At 41.7% G+C, this 15,379-nt stretch overlaps 1 protein-coding gene and 1 pseudogene across 1 annotated transcript in view; both read left to right on the top strand.

Moving 5' to 3' along the window:
* Positions 1 to 11,529, top strand: part of GPC6 (glypican 6) — a 1,148,404-nt gene extending 1,136,875 nt beyond the window's left edge. The window contains exons 8-9 of the mRNA XM_014530079.1: positions 9,422 to 9,597; positions 10,915 to 11,529. Of these exons, the coding sequence (XP_014385565.1) occupies positions 9,422 to 9,597; positions 10,915 to 11,117 (379 nt within the window). The 3' untranslated portion in view covers positions 11,118 to 11,529. The remainder of the gene's footprint in view (positions 1 to 9,421; positions 9,598 to 10,914) is intronic.
* Positions 925 to 2,146, top strand: LOC106724088 (annotated as a pseudogene).
* Positions 11,530 to 15,379: the final 3,850 nt, after the last annotated feature.

The following is a 15,379-nucleotide window of genomic DNA, read 5'->3' as shown; positions in this document are numbered from 1 at the left end:
CTACAAATAGGAGGAAAGAAGCATGCTGCTGTCGACAGCTCACAGCCCGGAAACCTGGCTCGTGGTCTTCTTTCCTATCTGCACTATAGTTTGCTGACTCCAGTTCTACCAAGAAAGGATGGGTTTGGGGAACTCCTGCCAATGAGTTAAGAGCCCAAGTCAAAGAATTTAGCTTCTGCTCCCTGCTGCAGCCAATGAGTTGTGTGTCCTCCAGGAGTTCCCAGACCATGTCCTGCCACACGTTCTCCAGCTGGAGGGAAGCCACGGATATTGGGCCTCTGCATGAATTTACGCTTTCAAACTCCAAAGTCTGCTGCTGTCAGCCAGTGCTAAGAAACACGCTTGGCATTTCAGGGAGCTGTGTTAACAACTTAGTTGTCATAAGAATGCCTTAGAATTGCATTCAATCATTTTCATATACATTCACTCAAAATGGCAGCTTATGACACAAATAAGGTGTTATAGACATAGGAACAGACGAAATATTGTAAAAAGTAGCTAAGTGACTTGTCCATGATTACGCTGCTGGGTCTCAGAGACACCTCAGGTGTCCGGGGCCGGTCTCTGTGCCTCTGACCACCCCTCAGGGCCACATCTCTCTGAAGCACCTAATGCCACAGACAGCCTTCACTTAACAGTCTTCAAGAATTTATAAATCTACTTAAAGCATAAAATTATAGCATGCTTTGAGTGACTCCACTTCCAAGTCAGGAAAACTGGAAAGGGAAAGAAGTAATCTACAGCAAGAATTTTAGAAGGTTATACTCAAGACAGTTTTTAAAATTGTGGTAAAATATACATAACTTAAAATTTACCATTTGAAAAAAAAATTTTAGCACACTGCACCCTAATCCCATTAGTGCTCGCACCCACATACATGCAGGCCCCCACGCAGATCCAAAGCAGGAGTCAGAATATCTTCGCGTTTTCTACCAGCTCCCCATTTTCATACAAAGGAGGAAGAAGCGGGCACCTCCAAGGTGCTGATGGCTCTCCAGAAGATCCTTTCATGGCTTCTGCTCTTGCTGCTGACCCTGCTGGAGCTGAGGCTGGTGAAGCCCTCCTATGGCCAGAACATGTACCAACGATTCCTGGGGCCAACATGTGGACCCTACAGTGACAGGTGGCAACAACTTGTACTGCAACAACACGATGAAAACCCAGGGGATGACTCAGTTTAGTTGCAAGAGATTCAACATTTTCATCCATGAAAACGTCCGGACCATTAATAGCATCTGCAGCACCACCAATATCCAGTGCAAGAATGGCAAGATGAGCTGCCTGCGAGTGTAGCAAAAGTCACAGGCTGCGCGATTATGGGATGTACCCCGCCCCCCAAATGCAATTATCAGGCCACGGCCAGCACTAGGCGTGTTGTCATTGCCTGTGAGGGTAACCCCCTGGTGCCTGTGCACTTTGACAGATAGGTGCTCCCCGGCAGGAGGTACGGCCTCGTGGATGACCTTTTACTTGTTCCTTGAATAGCAATGAGTAATGCATTTGAGCTATCTCAGGCTCTGTCTCCTCTGCTTATGTCTCTACTTCATTTTCTCTATATAATCCATTCTGTTAAATGCATCGAAGAGAAATGGAGACATAAACCTATAATGAGACTGGGCTTTTCTATAATAAACTTTTCAGTAAACTCTTCTGCTTCCTTTGATAATACTGGTCAGCTTAGCTCTCTCAGATCCTATCCTCTGGAATTTAGTCATTATATGTGTTACATAGCATTTCAAGTATTTTAAGGTGCTTCCATCTCAGTGATCTCATTTTAATACCACCGCACCCCTGTGATGCTGATGTTGCTACATATAGGAGCCCAACGTTAAAGGATATGCTGAAGACCATGAAGTTAGTGGAAATGCTGAGGCAAAAAAATCCATCTCAACTGGCTACTAATCCAGGACTTTTTCTACTTCATCACAAGGAGTGTTTGAAAGTATCTGCTTTTTGATATTCTCAAAAGTCAGCTGTTAGGGGAAACATTACAAATTTGGAAATAGGAACTGGCAAAATGAGAGCTCTGTCTGTATAATTTGGCAACCTTGTTATGTTTTGGTCTAATAAGATTAAGAAATGATACAAGAAACTTTCTTTTTCTCTTCTCAAATTTTTGAATCATTGTAGTAAGTCTGAGTATTAACAATGCACTGGATCATTAAGACTTATGCACTCTTCCTGATTGAAAAGACTTTTCATGTTTTCCTTTTAATAAAGAACTCAACTGAAAAAAAAATTAGTGTACATTTCAGTAACATTACGTGCATTCACTTATTGTATATCATCACCACCATCCACCCACAGAAGTTTTTCATCTTCCTAAACTGAAACTCTGCACCCATTCCACACTATTTCTCCTGTCCTCCCTCCCCAGCCTCTAGCAACCACCAGTCTACTTTCTGTTTTTATGAATTTGACTATTTCAGATTTATTTCACTTAGCATGGTGTCTTTAAAGTTTAGCCATGTAGTAACATGTGTCAGAATTTTCTTCCTTTAAAAAAAAATATTTGTATTGATTTCAGAGAGGAAGGGAGAGGGAGAGAGAGATAGAAGCAAAAAATGATGAGAGAGAATCATTGATCGGCTGCCTCCTGCACACCCCACACTGGGATCGAGCCCACAACCCGGGCATGTGCCCTGACCAGGAATCAAATCATGAACTCCTTTTTCATAGGTTGACACTCAACCACTGAGCCATGCCAGCCAGGCAGAATTTCCTTCCTTTTTAGGGCTGAATGTATTGTATCTATATACCACATTTGTTTATCCATTCATTCATCAACGGACACTTGGGTTGTTTTGGCTTTTTGGCTGTTGCGAACAATGCTGCTATGAACATGGATGTACAAATATCTGTTCAAGTACTTACTTTCAATTCTTTTGGAATAAGAATTCCAGAAGTGGAATTGCTGGATCATATGGTAATTTTGTGTTTCATTTTTTTAGAAACTGCCACGCTGTTTTCTATGACACTTCCACCTGTCTACATTCCCTCTAGCCATACACAAAGACCTCCAGTTTCTCCATGTTCCATCAGTCTCGAGGCCAGTGGTGACATTGCCTCTGGTTAGGGATGCATGCTGCATGGCCCAGACACACACCACTCACAGCAAGTTCCACAGGCATTTCCTCTGCCGGGGCCCAAATTTGCAGCTGGGTTGCTCTTGTGGTTCTTATTATGATCACCGCACTTTAGCAAGAAACCATCAGGGAGGGAAATCAGAGGAACAAGATTTATTACTCACAGGTCCTGGGGGATGCATGGCATGCCTGTGGGCCTCACAGCAAGATCATGGATAGAGAGAAAGAGAGCAGACCTGGGGCTCTGCCTTTATTAGGATTCGAGAGTGGGGTGGCCAAAGTTTCAAGGGTTCACTCTTCATTGGCTAATTCAGAGCATACGAGCTGAAGTTAGAACATAGAAAAGAAGATGTGTGGTCACTCAAGTGGTCAGTTATCCAGGTTGCCCAGGGCTTTCTAAAAGGGGACCCTTCATGAATGGGGGCAGCCTACTTCCTCATCTGGTTGTTTTGCTGGTAGCTGAGTCCTACAACTGGCATTATGTCTATTGGAGATAGATGTCTTTTGAAATGGATGCCTGGGCAGCCAAAAGCTTAATGACAAGCACTTACATTCCACTCCAGATCCTTACCAACACTTGCTAGTTTATGTTTTGGGTTTTTTTAATAATGACCATCCTAATGAGAGTGAAGTAAAAACTTAGATTTTTAAAAAAGCTTCTGAAAGAGGTTATGGATACCCAGGTTCACAACAATCTTCTATTTGAGATCCTTGGGACCATCTGTGTCTCAGAATTCAGAATTGTTTAGATTTTAGAAAATCATCACAGTGCATAATTTTTTTAGTAGTGCTCCCAGAAGAGTCTGAGGCTGGAACTCACAATCAAACACATTACATGTCTGCAGCAAAATGCATTACTATTTACACTAAGTGGGATAAATGAGGACTCTAGTTGGCCTCATTTCAGATCAGATCCAAGTTTGGTAATTAATTGATTGCAGGAAAAGAACTATGGAGACTTTTGAGTTTTAGACCTGTGTTACTATTATATCAGCTTACATTAGTGCAACTCTTAAACCCGCTGAAGGTGAAGGAGTATGTAGCTTAGAATTAGAACTTACTATAGAGACATGTATTGAACAGAGCTCATTGTGGCAATAAACAGAACTAAAACTGCTTTTGCCATCCGAAAGTGTGCTCGAGGCCAGGGCAGCCAGAGGAAGTGTTGGGCGCCCAAAATCAAACCCTGGCCAGCACATTGGGACCCCATTTCTCCCCATTCCTGACCCAGCTTCCACCTGGACTCTTGCCCACTCCACTGGGCACCACAAAGCTAACATTCCTTACAAGTGCCCACTTCTCAGACTTGACTGACTTTCAAATCTCATTAAATCAGGGGTCCTCAAACTTTTTAAACAGGGGGCCAGTTCACTGTCCCTCAGACCGTTGGAGGGCCGGACTATAGTTTAAAAAAAAACTATGAACAAATTCCTATGCACACTGCACATATCTTATTTTGAAGTAAAAAAACAAAACGGGAACAAATACAATATTTGTATTTGCATGTGGCCCGCGGGCCGTAGTTTGAGGACTCCTGCATTAGATCTTGAGGGTTGTGTATCCCGTTCCCTCCCTAGGCAACTCCTTTCATCAGAACAACTACCAGCATTAATGTGGTGATGAGAAACACTGAATATTGATTAGTGAATGTTTTCTACCTCCCAGCAAGCAGGTTCAGATATCAACAGGGTCTTTCTGGAAGTAGCAACTGAAAGGAGTGACTTTGAATGTTGCCAATGACAGGCACCGTGGCTGGCCTGTGGGACACTTCTGTGAGCCCCTGTCTTTATCTCTCAGGTGTATTGTCTCTCAGGTGACAGAGGCTGTCAGCTCTGTCAGGCAGGGCCTCAGCACAGAGCCTGCAGCCACCCACAAGGTTACTGCATCATCCCCCTTACCCTCCCTTGAGGCTCTTCCACCCTAATCAGCTATAGTGTTTGCATGTGATCTAGGAAGCCTGCATCACAATATGAAATGAGGTGTCTTAGTGACTAAGACAAACTGTGGTCAGCAAACTGCGGCTCGCAAGCCACATGTGGCTTTTTGGCCCCTTGAGTGTGGCTCTTCCACAAAATACCACGTGCGGGCGCGATTGAAACTTCGCGGCCCATGCGCAGAAGTCGGTTTTCGGCCTGGGCGAGTCTATTTTGAAGAAGTACTGTTGATATTTGGCTCTGTTGACTAATGAGTTTGCTGACCACTGTCTTAGTCTGTTTTGGCTACCACAGCAAAACAAATGGAATATCTTATAAACAACAGAAACTTATTTCTCGCCGTTCTGGAGGCTGGAAGTCCAAGGTCAGCATGGCCGGGTGAGGACCCTCTTCTGGGCAGACTTACTGTGTCCTCAGGTGTCGGAAGGGGCAAGGCTAGCTTTCTAGACACTGTTTAATGAGGGCACTAATCCCAGTCCTGAGAGCCCTGCCTACTTGCTCCCCAAAGGCCTCGCCCATAATAGCATCACCTTGAGCATTAGGTTTTCAACATATGAATTGGAGGGATGCATATACATTCAGATAATAGCAGATGTGAAAAACAATAATTCTGCAAAACTGCCAAAGATTTAGTCTCTATACATGGAACCAGGATGAGAAAACTATGCTTGACTGTACCACCCTCTTGCCACCCCACAGAATGAAACATTGAAAAACGATGACAACCCTAGTTGTCCTTCTTTCTGGATTCTCTCTGCCCCAGGTAAATGTGCATCCAGCCTCAGAACCTGAGCTACCTGTAGCAAGAGTCTCCTTCCTTTCCATGCCTCCCAGAACTGTGAGGGTGCAAAAATAGAACGTTGTCATGCCAAAGGGCTGGTGCAAAACCTAATAAAGGGAAGAATAGTATGAGCTCAAAGATATATATCCATTCTTGCAGTATCTGATCATTATAAAAAGAGATCAACCCCGAGAGGCAACAAATAAATGGGCTCATAAGTCCTGGTGCTGACCTGGGCTCCCATAGACCCTTCAGGCTGCACCCCAGCCATCCACAGATTTGTCCTCAGGATGTACTGTGGAGTGACAAAATGGCCATTTTCCTGTTCAACAGTGTTTTCCAGTTTAAGTTCCCACATTGTCTCTAGAGTTGCCCTTTGAATACATAGAAAGGAGAAAAGGTTCCTGAGGACACGGGAGCATTGTTCCTTGTTTTTATTGTAAGTGGCTGAGCATCAGTAGGCACAGTTAGAGGCTGGGTGTATTTGGCAGTCTCTCATTGTTTCTGTAGGCTCAGACTCCCAGGGGTACCATTCCCAATGTCAGCTAGAGCAGTCAGCGTCTGATGAATGAGTCTTGGCCAGCCATGCAGCGCGCACAGCATCTGAAAGAAACAAAGCTCCCCCTGACTCAGCACAGGTCCAGCTGCAAGAATCATTGTCCTAAATGTCGAGGGGCAACACCGACGGTCACCTTTCAGCCCCTCTCCGCTCCAGTACCAGCAAAGGCTAGCCTGGACTGGCTATTGTCTATTCCAATGGGCTTTAATAATTAGGTGGAGATCACAGGGCTTGGCACATATAATCGAATGTCAAATATAGTCAATCCAATGTCACATTTTAGAAGTTAGATCCGGAAAACAATCTCAGAATCCCATAAGAATTTATTGGCATATCAGCTATATCAAAAGGCAGCACCGAAGTTCTTTACTGCAAAAACGAAGAGATGTAGAGTTCCATGACTTTTTAAAAATTTCAATTAGAACTTTTTAAGGCAGTAAATATTGTGAAGCCTTTTGGAAAAGAATGTTTGATGCACTTTGTGTGCTGTGTTATTCATTATGTAGTGAACATTGGGAAATCGATTTTGTTCAAGATATGGATAAAGACACGGAGCTTCTTCGGGGACCTCTGACTTAAAATGAGTAAACCAATGCATACACAAACCCATCACGCGTAAGATTTCAATCGCTGAACAAATGGCTTAAATGTATGTTTCTCTGTGCGTTTCTATTTCTTTTTCTGGAGACTGATGGATAGAGCCTTTTGTTTCTGGAACTTGGAATGTTACCAGTAGGAAAGGAAAGAATTTTAAGTGTATTGTACAAGAATATGCAAACAGGAAGCACACCAAAAAAAAAAGGGCGAGTGTTTTTCAGCTTTCAGGCAGCAGTAGTAGAGGCAATAAAAGAATGATAATAATAGCAGTTAGTCCCCAGCCTACCAGTTGTCTGTGCCTGGCGTCCTGATTCCCCTGAGAACCACTCTTCAGCCCTCCACCTTGACCTCTGCCCAGAGGGAGAACCTCTACCAAGTGAATTACCTGGGCCCCCTTGCATGCTGGCTTCCACGTGGTTTCAGCCAGTAGGAGACAGCAGCCAGAGGTCAGAAGGAGGCACTACAGAGGTCAGGGAATCATAACCTAATGATGGTTCTTGTCATGTCATTTGGCCGCTGTCTGTGATTTCAGTTTTTGTGCAGTTGATTCCCAGGGTTCTCCAATACCCTGTGCTGGTTTCCTTCAACCCTGTCTACACCTTTAGAAATAGTCTCTTCTTTAAACTCTCTTTCTTACCCCTTTGAGGGTAGCCCTGTTTCATACCAGGGCACAAACAAATATAGAACCTTTGCAAGAATTAGAGAAAAGCACCCAGGTCAGTACATGGGGATCATTATCCTCTTGTCTCCACTTTGGTATATATTGAAATTTTCTAAAATAAAAGGATTCCAACAAAAGCAAAATGAAAGGTACCCATTTCGCTGACTAGTGCCCTGCAGATGCATAGCTTTATGAGCACAGAACTCGGGCTGGTTTCAGCCTCACCTTACTCCCTCAGCAGGTGGCTTGATGCTGCGCACAAAATGTCAGCTGAGCCTGGCGGCCCCACAGAGGAATAGGAAGATCCCTAAAAGTTGGAAATATCTTAAGGAGAGAGTGAAGACTGACCTGAGTCTTCTGGATATTTGGGACCCAAGTGGGAAAGGGACTGTAGGCAAAGATAAGGTGTATGGCAGAGACAGGCATGCATCAGATGTATACAGGGAGTAGATTCTGTAAGGCAAGGAAGGTCCTTTACAGCAAGTACTGCAGCATAAGAAAGGGGAGATGGGATGGAAATGGGCTTTGATTGCTGTGGATCGGAGCTTAGGATTGACAGGCAGTATGGTGCAGGATTGGGACACTGCCCAGGCTTTAGTCATCATTTTGCCATCTATTAGCTCTGTGACTTTACACGGTTATGTTTTCCTCTTTACGCCTCAGTTTTCTACTTTACAAAATGGGGATAAAATAGTACCTACAATGGCTGGGAGACTGGATTTTAAAATGCATGTCCAAGTGCTTGGCACAGCGCCTGGCTTCCATAAGCTCTCAGTGGACATTAGGTACTATCATCAAAACTTTTAAAACAGAAGAACGACAAGATGAAAGCTGTATTTCATGAAGATTAATCAGACAGCATGTGCAGACTGCACTAAAAAGGGAAGACAGAACAGGGAAGTCGGTGTGAGGCTGCTCTAGCTGTCTGCACTCCAGAGGGACATGGGAAATGAGAGAAGCGGTGGAAGAAGAGTAGGAGGAAGGAAAACTGACAGATCATGAGAGTACAGAGTCAGAGAGGGCTTCCAAGCACTTTTCTCAGATCTTTGGTCTCCCCCGGTATAAATACACCTGGGCAGAGTAGGCAGTTGACTTTGAAGAACAGACAATTTTGACATTTTAGTACAAGTAAAAGAAACATTAATATAAATTTGCCATTTCGGTACAAGTAAGAAAATTAAAGAACCATTTGATTTACCCTCTATTTTACTGAATATTAAATTAGACCCAAGATTCTATTGTAAAATAAAAACCCCAATGGACACCTCAAGTATTCCAGCAATCACTGGTGACTCCTCAAACTTTCCAAAGATGGTTATTTTTATCTGAAGATTCTTCTGATTAAAATCTTAGGTCAGGGCCTCCTCAGTTGAGAAAGAACATCCTCATATAAGAGAGCTCTGTAAGATCATAAATAATTTGCAAGTTTAGTTCTTACTAACAAAATAAACAGGATTGTTAAGCAAGCTATCAAGTTCCTGACTTAAGTATCTAACATTGGGATGGAGAGAGAAAGAGTAGTTAATTTAAAGTAATAATTTCTGTAAGTCCCCAATTGTGCATTCATCTGTAGGCAAGCCTACCTAAGAATTCAGTGCCATTTTAAAAAACTACTGTGAAGCCATTTTAGCCAATCTTCATCTGAGAACATTTATTTCAAGGTTTTACTTCGGCCTTTTTTCCAGGAACTGGGCCCTGATTCTACCAAGGTTTGGGCTCACTGTTAGAAACAGAGTGGCAGAATCCAGTTTCCAGGTCCCTCCTGCCTCATCCTGGTCTGTCCTCTCCCTCTGTGCCCTGCAGATACTTGCCTGAGATCATGAATGATGGGCTGACCAACCAGATCAACAATCCTGAGGTGGACGTGGACATCACCCGGCCCGACACTTTCATCAGGCAGCAGATCATGGCTCTCCGAGTGATGACCAACAAACTAAAGAATGCGTACAATGGCAATGACGTCAACTTCCAGGACACAAGTAAGAAAGTCCTTACCAGTAACCTCCAGAGTGAACAATGGTCACTGAAAATTATACCAGCATTTCTCTTAAGAGCAATGTGCACCTTTCATCTTGTGCTATTCTTGCCCAATCTACAAAACTGTTTATAGTCCTTTAGACAGAAAGCTCTGATTCACAAAACTTAGGATATTACTAAAATCATAGCTGGTCTTAAGGATGCAACCCACTAAATTTTCAGCTGTACCAAAGCTAAAATTGAGTTTCATCTGCCAGTTGATCCATTCCTCTACTATTCAATGGGAAGCACCTGCCTAAGAGGTTGTTAGGAAGTTCATTTGAGGCCATATTTTTTTATTGATGGGCCCCCATTGAGGCGGGCCGGCCAGACCCCACCCATGCACAAATTCATGCACTGGGCCTCTAGTAAGAAAGAAGAAAACAAGTAAACAGCACAATTGCACCAGCTAGTAATTGATGGAGCCTGATCTGGGACCCAGGTCTGACACACAGGATTTATGAAACAGGAAAGAACAAAGCAGTAAGAATTGGGAATAGAACAGGCCCAGAGGCATGCTGAGCAAGCAAGATGCTGCACTAAGACCACATACTGTTTGGGCACCTGGGCATTGGTTTCAAGCAAGAAATGGCAAACTTTTTTTGTAAAGGACCAGATATTAAACATGTTCAGCTTTGAGGGCCATGTGTGAACAGAGAATTACACCATGTATAAGTGAATGGCTGTGGCTACATTCCATTATAACTTTCTCTATGGACACTGAAGTTTAAATTTCACATACACATTTTTTACATGTCACAAAATATTGTTTTTCATTTGATTTTTTTCCAAACACTTGAAAACATAAAAATCTTTCTTGGGTTGTGGGCCATACAAAACCAAGCAGCAGGCCAGATCAGCCTGCAAGCCATCATTAATCAACACCTGGTTTAAAGGGAGAGGCTGGTTGAGACAAGGTCTATCCTTGTTCTTAGGGGAACAGAGGTCAAAAAAAGTAGTCAAGCCCAGCTGGTGTTGCTCAGTGATTGAGCATTGACCTATCAGCCAAGAGGTCACCAGTTAGATTCCCAGTCAGGGCACACACCCGGTTGTGGGCTTGATCCCCAGCAGGGGGCATTCAGGAGGCAGCCTTTAGATGTTGATGTTTCTCTCTTCCTTCCTCTCTCTCTCAAAAAAAAAACCACAAAAAACCTATTGAGATGGGGTGGGGACCATTGGGTGGGGGAATGTCCCCTCCCACTACCATGCCCAATTCTGTTACATGCCTCCAGTCTTTCCAGGTTGTGGTCTAACTTTCTTTGTCAATCTGTCCACACCAGGTGATGAATCCAGTGGCTCGGGGAGTGGCAGTGGGTGCATGGATGACGTGTGTCCCACAGAGTTTGAGTTTGTCACCACGGAGGCCCCTGCCGTAGATCCCGACCGGAGAGAAGTAGACTCTTCTGCAGCCCAGTTCGGCCACTCCCTGCTCTCAGCGTCTCTCGTCTGCATTGTCCTGGCACTGCAGAGACTGTGCAGATAATCCTGGGTTTTCGGTCAGATGAAACTGCATTTTAGCTATTTGAACAGCCAACTCACTTCTTTTCTTACACGCTTGGACAATGGACCATGCCACAAAAACTTACCGTTTTCTATGAGAAGAGCAGTACTGCACTCTGCCTCCCTTTTTGTTTTCCCAAAGAGTAACGGGTGCCAGGCTGGACTGCTTCCTCTTTCCTTTGCTATCTGTGGGAACCTTGTCTATTCTAGAGAATTCTTACTCAAATCTTTCTACCAGGAGATTTTCTTACCTTCATTTGCTTTTATGCTGCAGAAGTAAAGGAATCTCACGTTGTGAGTCATCCCCGCCCCCTCCCCTTTACAACTTGAAAAAAAAAGTAGGAATAATATTCTTCATAAAATCAGGCCAAACCCCAAGACAACTGCATTTTCAACAAAGAAGCAAACAAGAGAGAAAAATAAAAGAGCTCTAACACTATCAATTCAGTATTACCAGGCAACTCCCAGTGTAAGCTTTTCTGTGACTCATTGCGTTTTTAAAAAAATGCTATGGGGAGAAAGTTTGAAAATGTTTTTAGTGACGTGAAAATACACTGTTGTCTTGGAGGTATCGTCTTGTACTCTAACCATACAGCACCAAACTGATTTAGAGGTACTGGTACTAAATTTGAATTCTATCTTTAAAATGACACAAAATATTACTACAACTCAGCACCTCCCTCACCCTGACCAATTTCAATTGCAGTAATGGTGCCATTCTCCTCAATTCTCTTAATGTCTTTGTCCACTGGATCCAATTGGCACAGATTTCCCCTTCATCTTCAGTTACTAGTGGACGTCCCCATCAATTAATCCTCCTCAAGGATCTGAATGGAAAATAATCATCAACAAATGCAATCGCTTTGCTTTAGCCATAGGTTGGACATTAATTTGGTTTCTGCCCCTGTGCTCATTACCTCCCAAATGAAGATTCCTTTTAGTGAACTGATAAGCAGTTAGACCCATCCGTGAGTTTTCATTTTTAGCCATTTGCTTTGTGTCAGTTGGTTTCTGCATCACAAGGGCATTCTCTTACAAAATAACTCACAACAAAAAAAAGTCAAGACAAAAAAATATATATATATAGTATTGACATGGAGATTTCTTTCACTTTTTTAGTCTTAGTATGATCATCTATTTTTATATCTATATATATATAAATCACAGATTTTAACTTCTTAATTCCAAGCTCAGGGTTGACACACCTTTGTAACAAAAATGTTTTGTCAACCAGCTCTTCTTGTTTTGTGCTGCTCAGAGAAGGGATTCTTCAATGATCTGTGAGCACCAAGAATCAAGAAAGAGACCTTTTTACGTATCTAACTGTCCATTTAATAAAAGTTTGCCAGGGCACACCCTTTTTGCATGAGCGTGTTTTGTCCTGGATGCTCCAGACTGTATCGAGCTCATGGAGAGAGCCATGGGTATGTAGGACATTACTGGTGATGGAAGCTGTATGGGTAAAGAATGTGTTATTCACGCAAAACCATTGTTTTCACGTACAATGCCTTCAGCCTAGGATTCCTACCTGACACTTGAGAAAATGTCCTAACACAAGAGGCCAATTTAGAGCCACAGCCTAACTGGTCCACCCAAGTGTGCCAAAGCTAGGCCCTGTGCTCCCCTGACAGAGAGAAGCAAAATAAACCAAAATGGGGCTTTATGAATACATTGACTATCCATATGTTTCTTGGTTTTTATGATGCATCTGGGGTTGGGAAAAGTAATGTTTTAAGACACCATAGTACACCAGTCACTCACTGTTAATTAACCCATTGGCAGTAATGACATGTAAATGGTATTTTTCAATCCCCTTTCTCATCAAAATTATAATTAGTTATTGATTTAGTCATCGCGTTTAAGTAGAGCATATGCGCACAATAGTATTAAGTATAATTGAGCACTTTTGCAAAACTGAAAGTATTTAGAAGCATCTATTGCTATAGTATGCCTAATGAAATATGAAACGTAGAATTCTGAGAGACTTTGTGGCATTTTTTCATTAAAATTTTTATGAAATTAACATTTAGCCTAATTCAGCATTACATACTTCTAGAAAAACATTTCACTGCCAAACTTTGGCTTTCGGTCACCAATTCCACATAAAATATCTCAATGAAGGACCAATTTATGTTGTTCATGTCATTGTATGTTCAGAAATCAGTATTGTCTTTCTCCGAATAATTAAGGTGCAATACAAATTAAATCAACCTTGGTTTGACAGAATTTTGAGTAATAATTTGTTTTTATGGCTTTAAACTTCAAGTCTTCCCTTCTTTAAATGTGTCTGCATTGTCTTCTATGAAATAGATCAGAATGCCTTGTTTTCCCTGTGTTTTCACCCAAAATGGTTTTGTGCATGTGTATGAGTACACATTATATTAATGAATTTGAACCCATGTTCTGTACACACTAAACACACAGATAACATATAAACACCTGCTTCATTTGTTTCAACACCTTCATTATTAATAGTATTCATAATGGTTAGATGTAGTGATCCATCTGAGCCAGGCAGAGAGCTGAAATGACTATCAGTTAATGATGCCACAATATTAGTCACCTGCATGAATGTGGTCAAAATTATTCAAATTGTACTTTCTGGTTTTTATCATCATTCTAATATTTCATATGATTTCAGACTAATTTAACATGAGACTTAATCTAGTTACTCCATTTCAGAAGAACTTTGGAACCTCATCTCACCCCACCCCACCTCTGGCCAAATTAATTTCTCTCATTTTAGCATTGTGATAGGGGAAGCAATGATGCTGCATTATTTTTCATGACCTGACTTCTTGGCTTTGATGTCTCCTAAGTTCTGTAATGACATCATAACCTCTGTTACAAGTAGAGAGGGATGGGCTCACTGAAGTCGGAACTAGAATTTGTTGGGTGATGCTCATAACTGCAAACACTTAGCTTATTGAAGTGCCTCTATTTACATGTTTAGTTATAATATGTATTTTTCTAACAGAAATACACGTCTGTAATTGGTGTATATTATACTTTGTATATGTTACAACAAAAGCTAAACAGAGGCTAAAGTCTTTAGCAGAGAAGAATGAATGACAAATTCATGTATTAGAGCTCTGCTATGGTTCTGTACTGAAGGACAGCCATGACAACCTTCTGTCATCTTAATGAAGGTCAAGTTGGCACTTTGATTGTAGCCTTCCTCAAACAACCTTAGCAATAGCAATCTGACTCCCTTACAGTGACTTACCCAGATAAGTATCTTGTATGACCTGTTTTAATTGTAAGGGATAGAAAATACTACTTGTCTACACTGAGAAACACTATTTTTCATTGACAAGCTGTATTAAGTATAAAAGTAACATTCTATAACTCAAACTGAAAATATTATTGGTCACAGAACCCTGATATTTAATTTATATTCCCTGCTGCAGACATTAGCCTACTTTAATACTTTAGCCATTACATACATGTTTTGGCTACACACTGAACACCAACTAAAGTCCCCAAGGAGGAATAAAACCTTAGCAAATTCCTGAGTTGTGATTCTTTTGTTACTTCTATTTGCAAGGCTAATTGTCAAGTGGTTTGATTAAAGGTGGAAGTGTTAGAAATGCAAGTTTTGACTTATCTACAACTTGCAGAAATTCAAACTCATTTTCATTTACTTACAGTCACTAACAGACCTGACTTTTAACAAGACAAACAAATGGTAGTTTAGCTTTGCCAGCAGAAGAGTAAAGGAGACCATAACTTATAAATTTGCAATGTGTTCCTCCTCGGTGGAGACATTAGCCAGTGTTTAGTTTTAGGCCAAATTATACAAATAGAGTATTGATTTGTATGCATTCTGGAGCCTTGCTATATCATGATTTGCTACAACATGAGAACTCAGCCTAGCATGGGGCCATGTGAATCTCACTCACAGTTGAACAGTTCCTGGAATCTTGGACCTTGCCTTGCAAGGTGGTATGTCCATGAAAAGAAACCTAACAATGGCCTAATAGTGAGGTCTCTGCGTGCATATGCGTAATATATATGCAGGATAAATGTGTGCACCAATCAAACCTAAAATTTTATGTGACTGTCAAATGAATATTATTTGGGTTAAGATTTTTCATTTCTGATTTGGATAGAAAATTGCTATTAATCTTGTATTAAAATAGTTTTTAAAAATCTACCAGTGCCCTTTCTGCATTTTCTTAATTATTGTCATAGTCTAAATTTCGTAGCTTTTGAATTTTTTTTTGTTTGAGACCTTTCTAGAAG

The sequence above is a fragment of the Myotis brandtii genome, unplaced genomic scaffold (genome assembly GCF_000412655.1).
Source record: "Myotis brandtii unplaced genomic scaffold, ASM41265v1 scaffold71, whole genome shotgun sequence".
Taxonomy (NCBI): Eukaryota; Metazoa; Chordata; class Mammalia; order Chiroptera; family Vespertilionidae; genus Myotis; species Myotis brandtii.
This window is presented reverse-complemented; position numbering and strand designations above follow the sequence as displayed.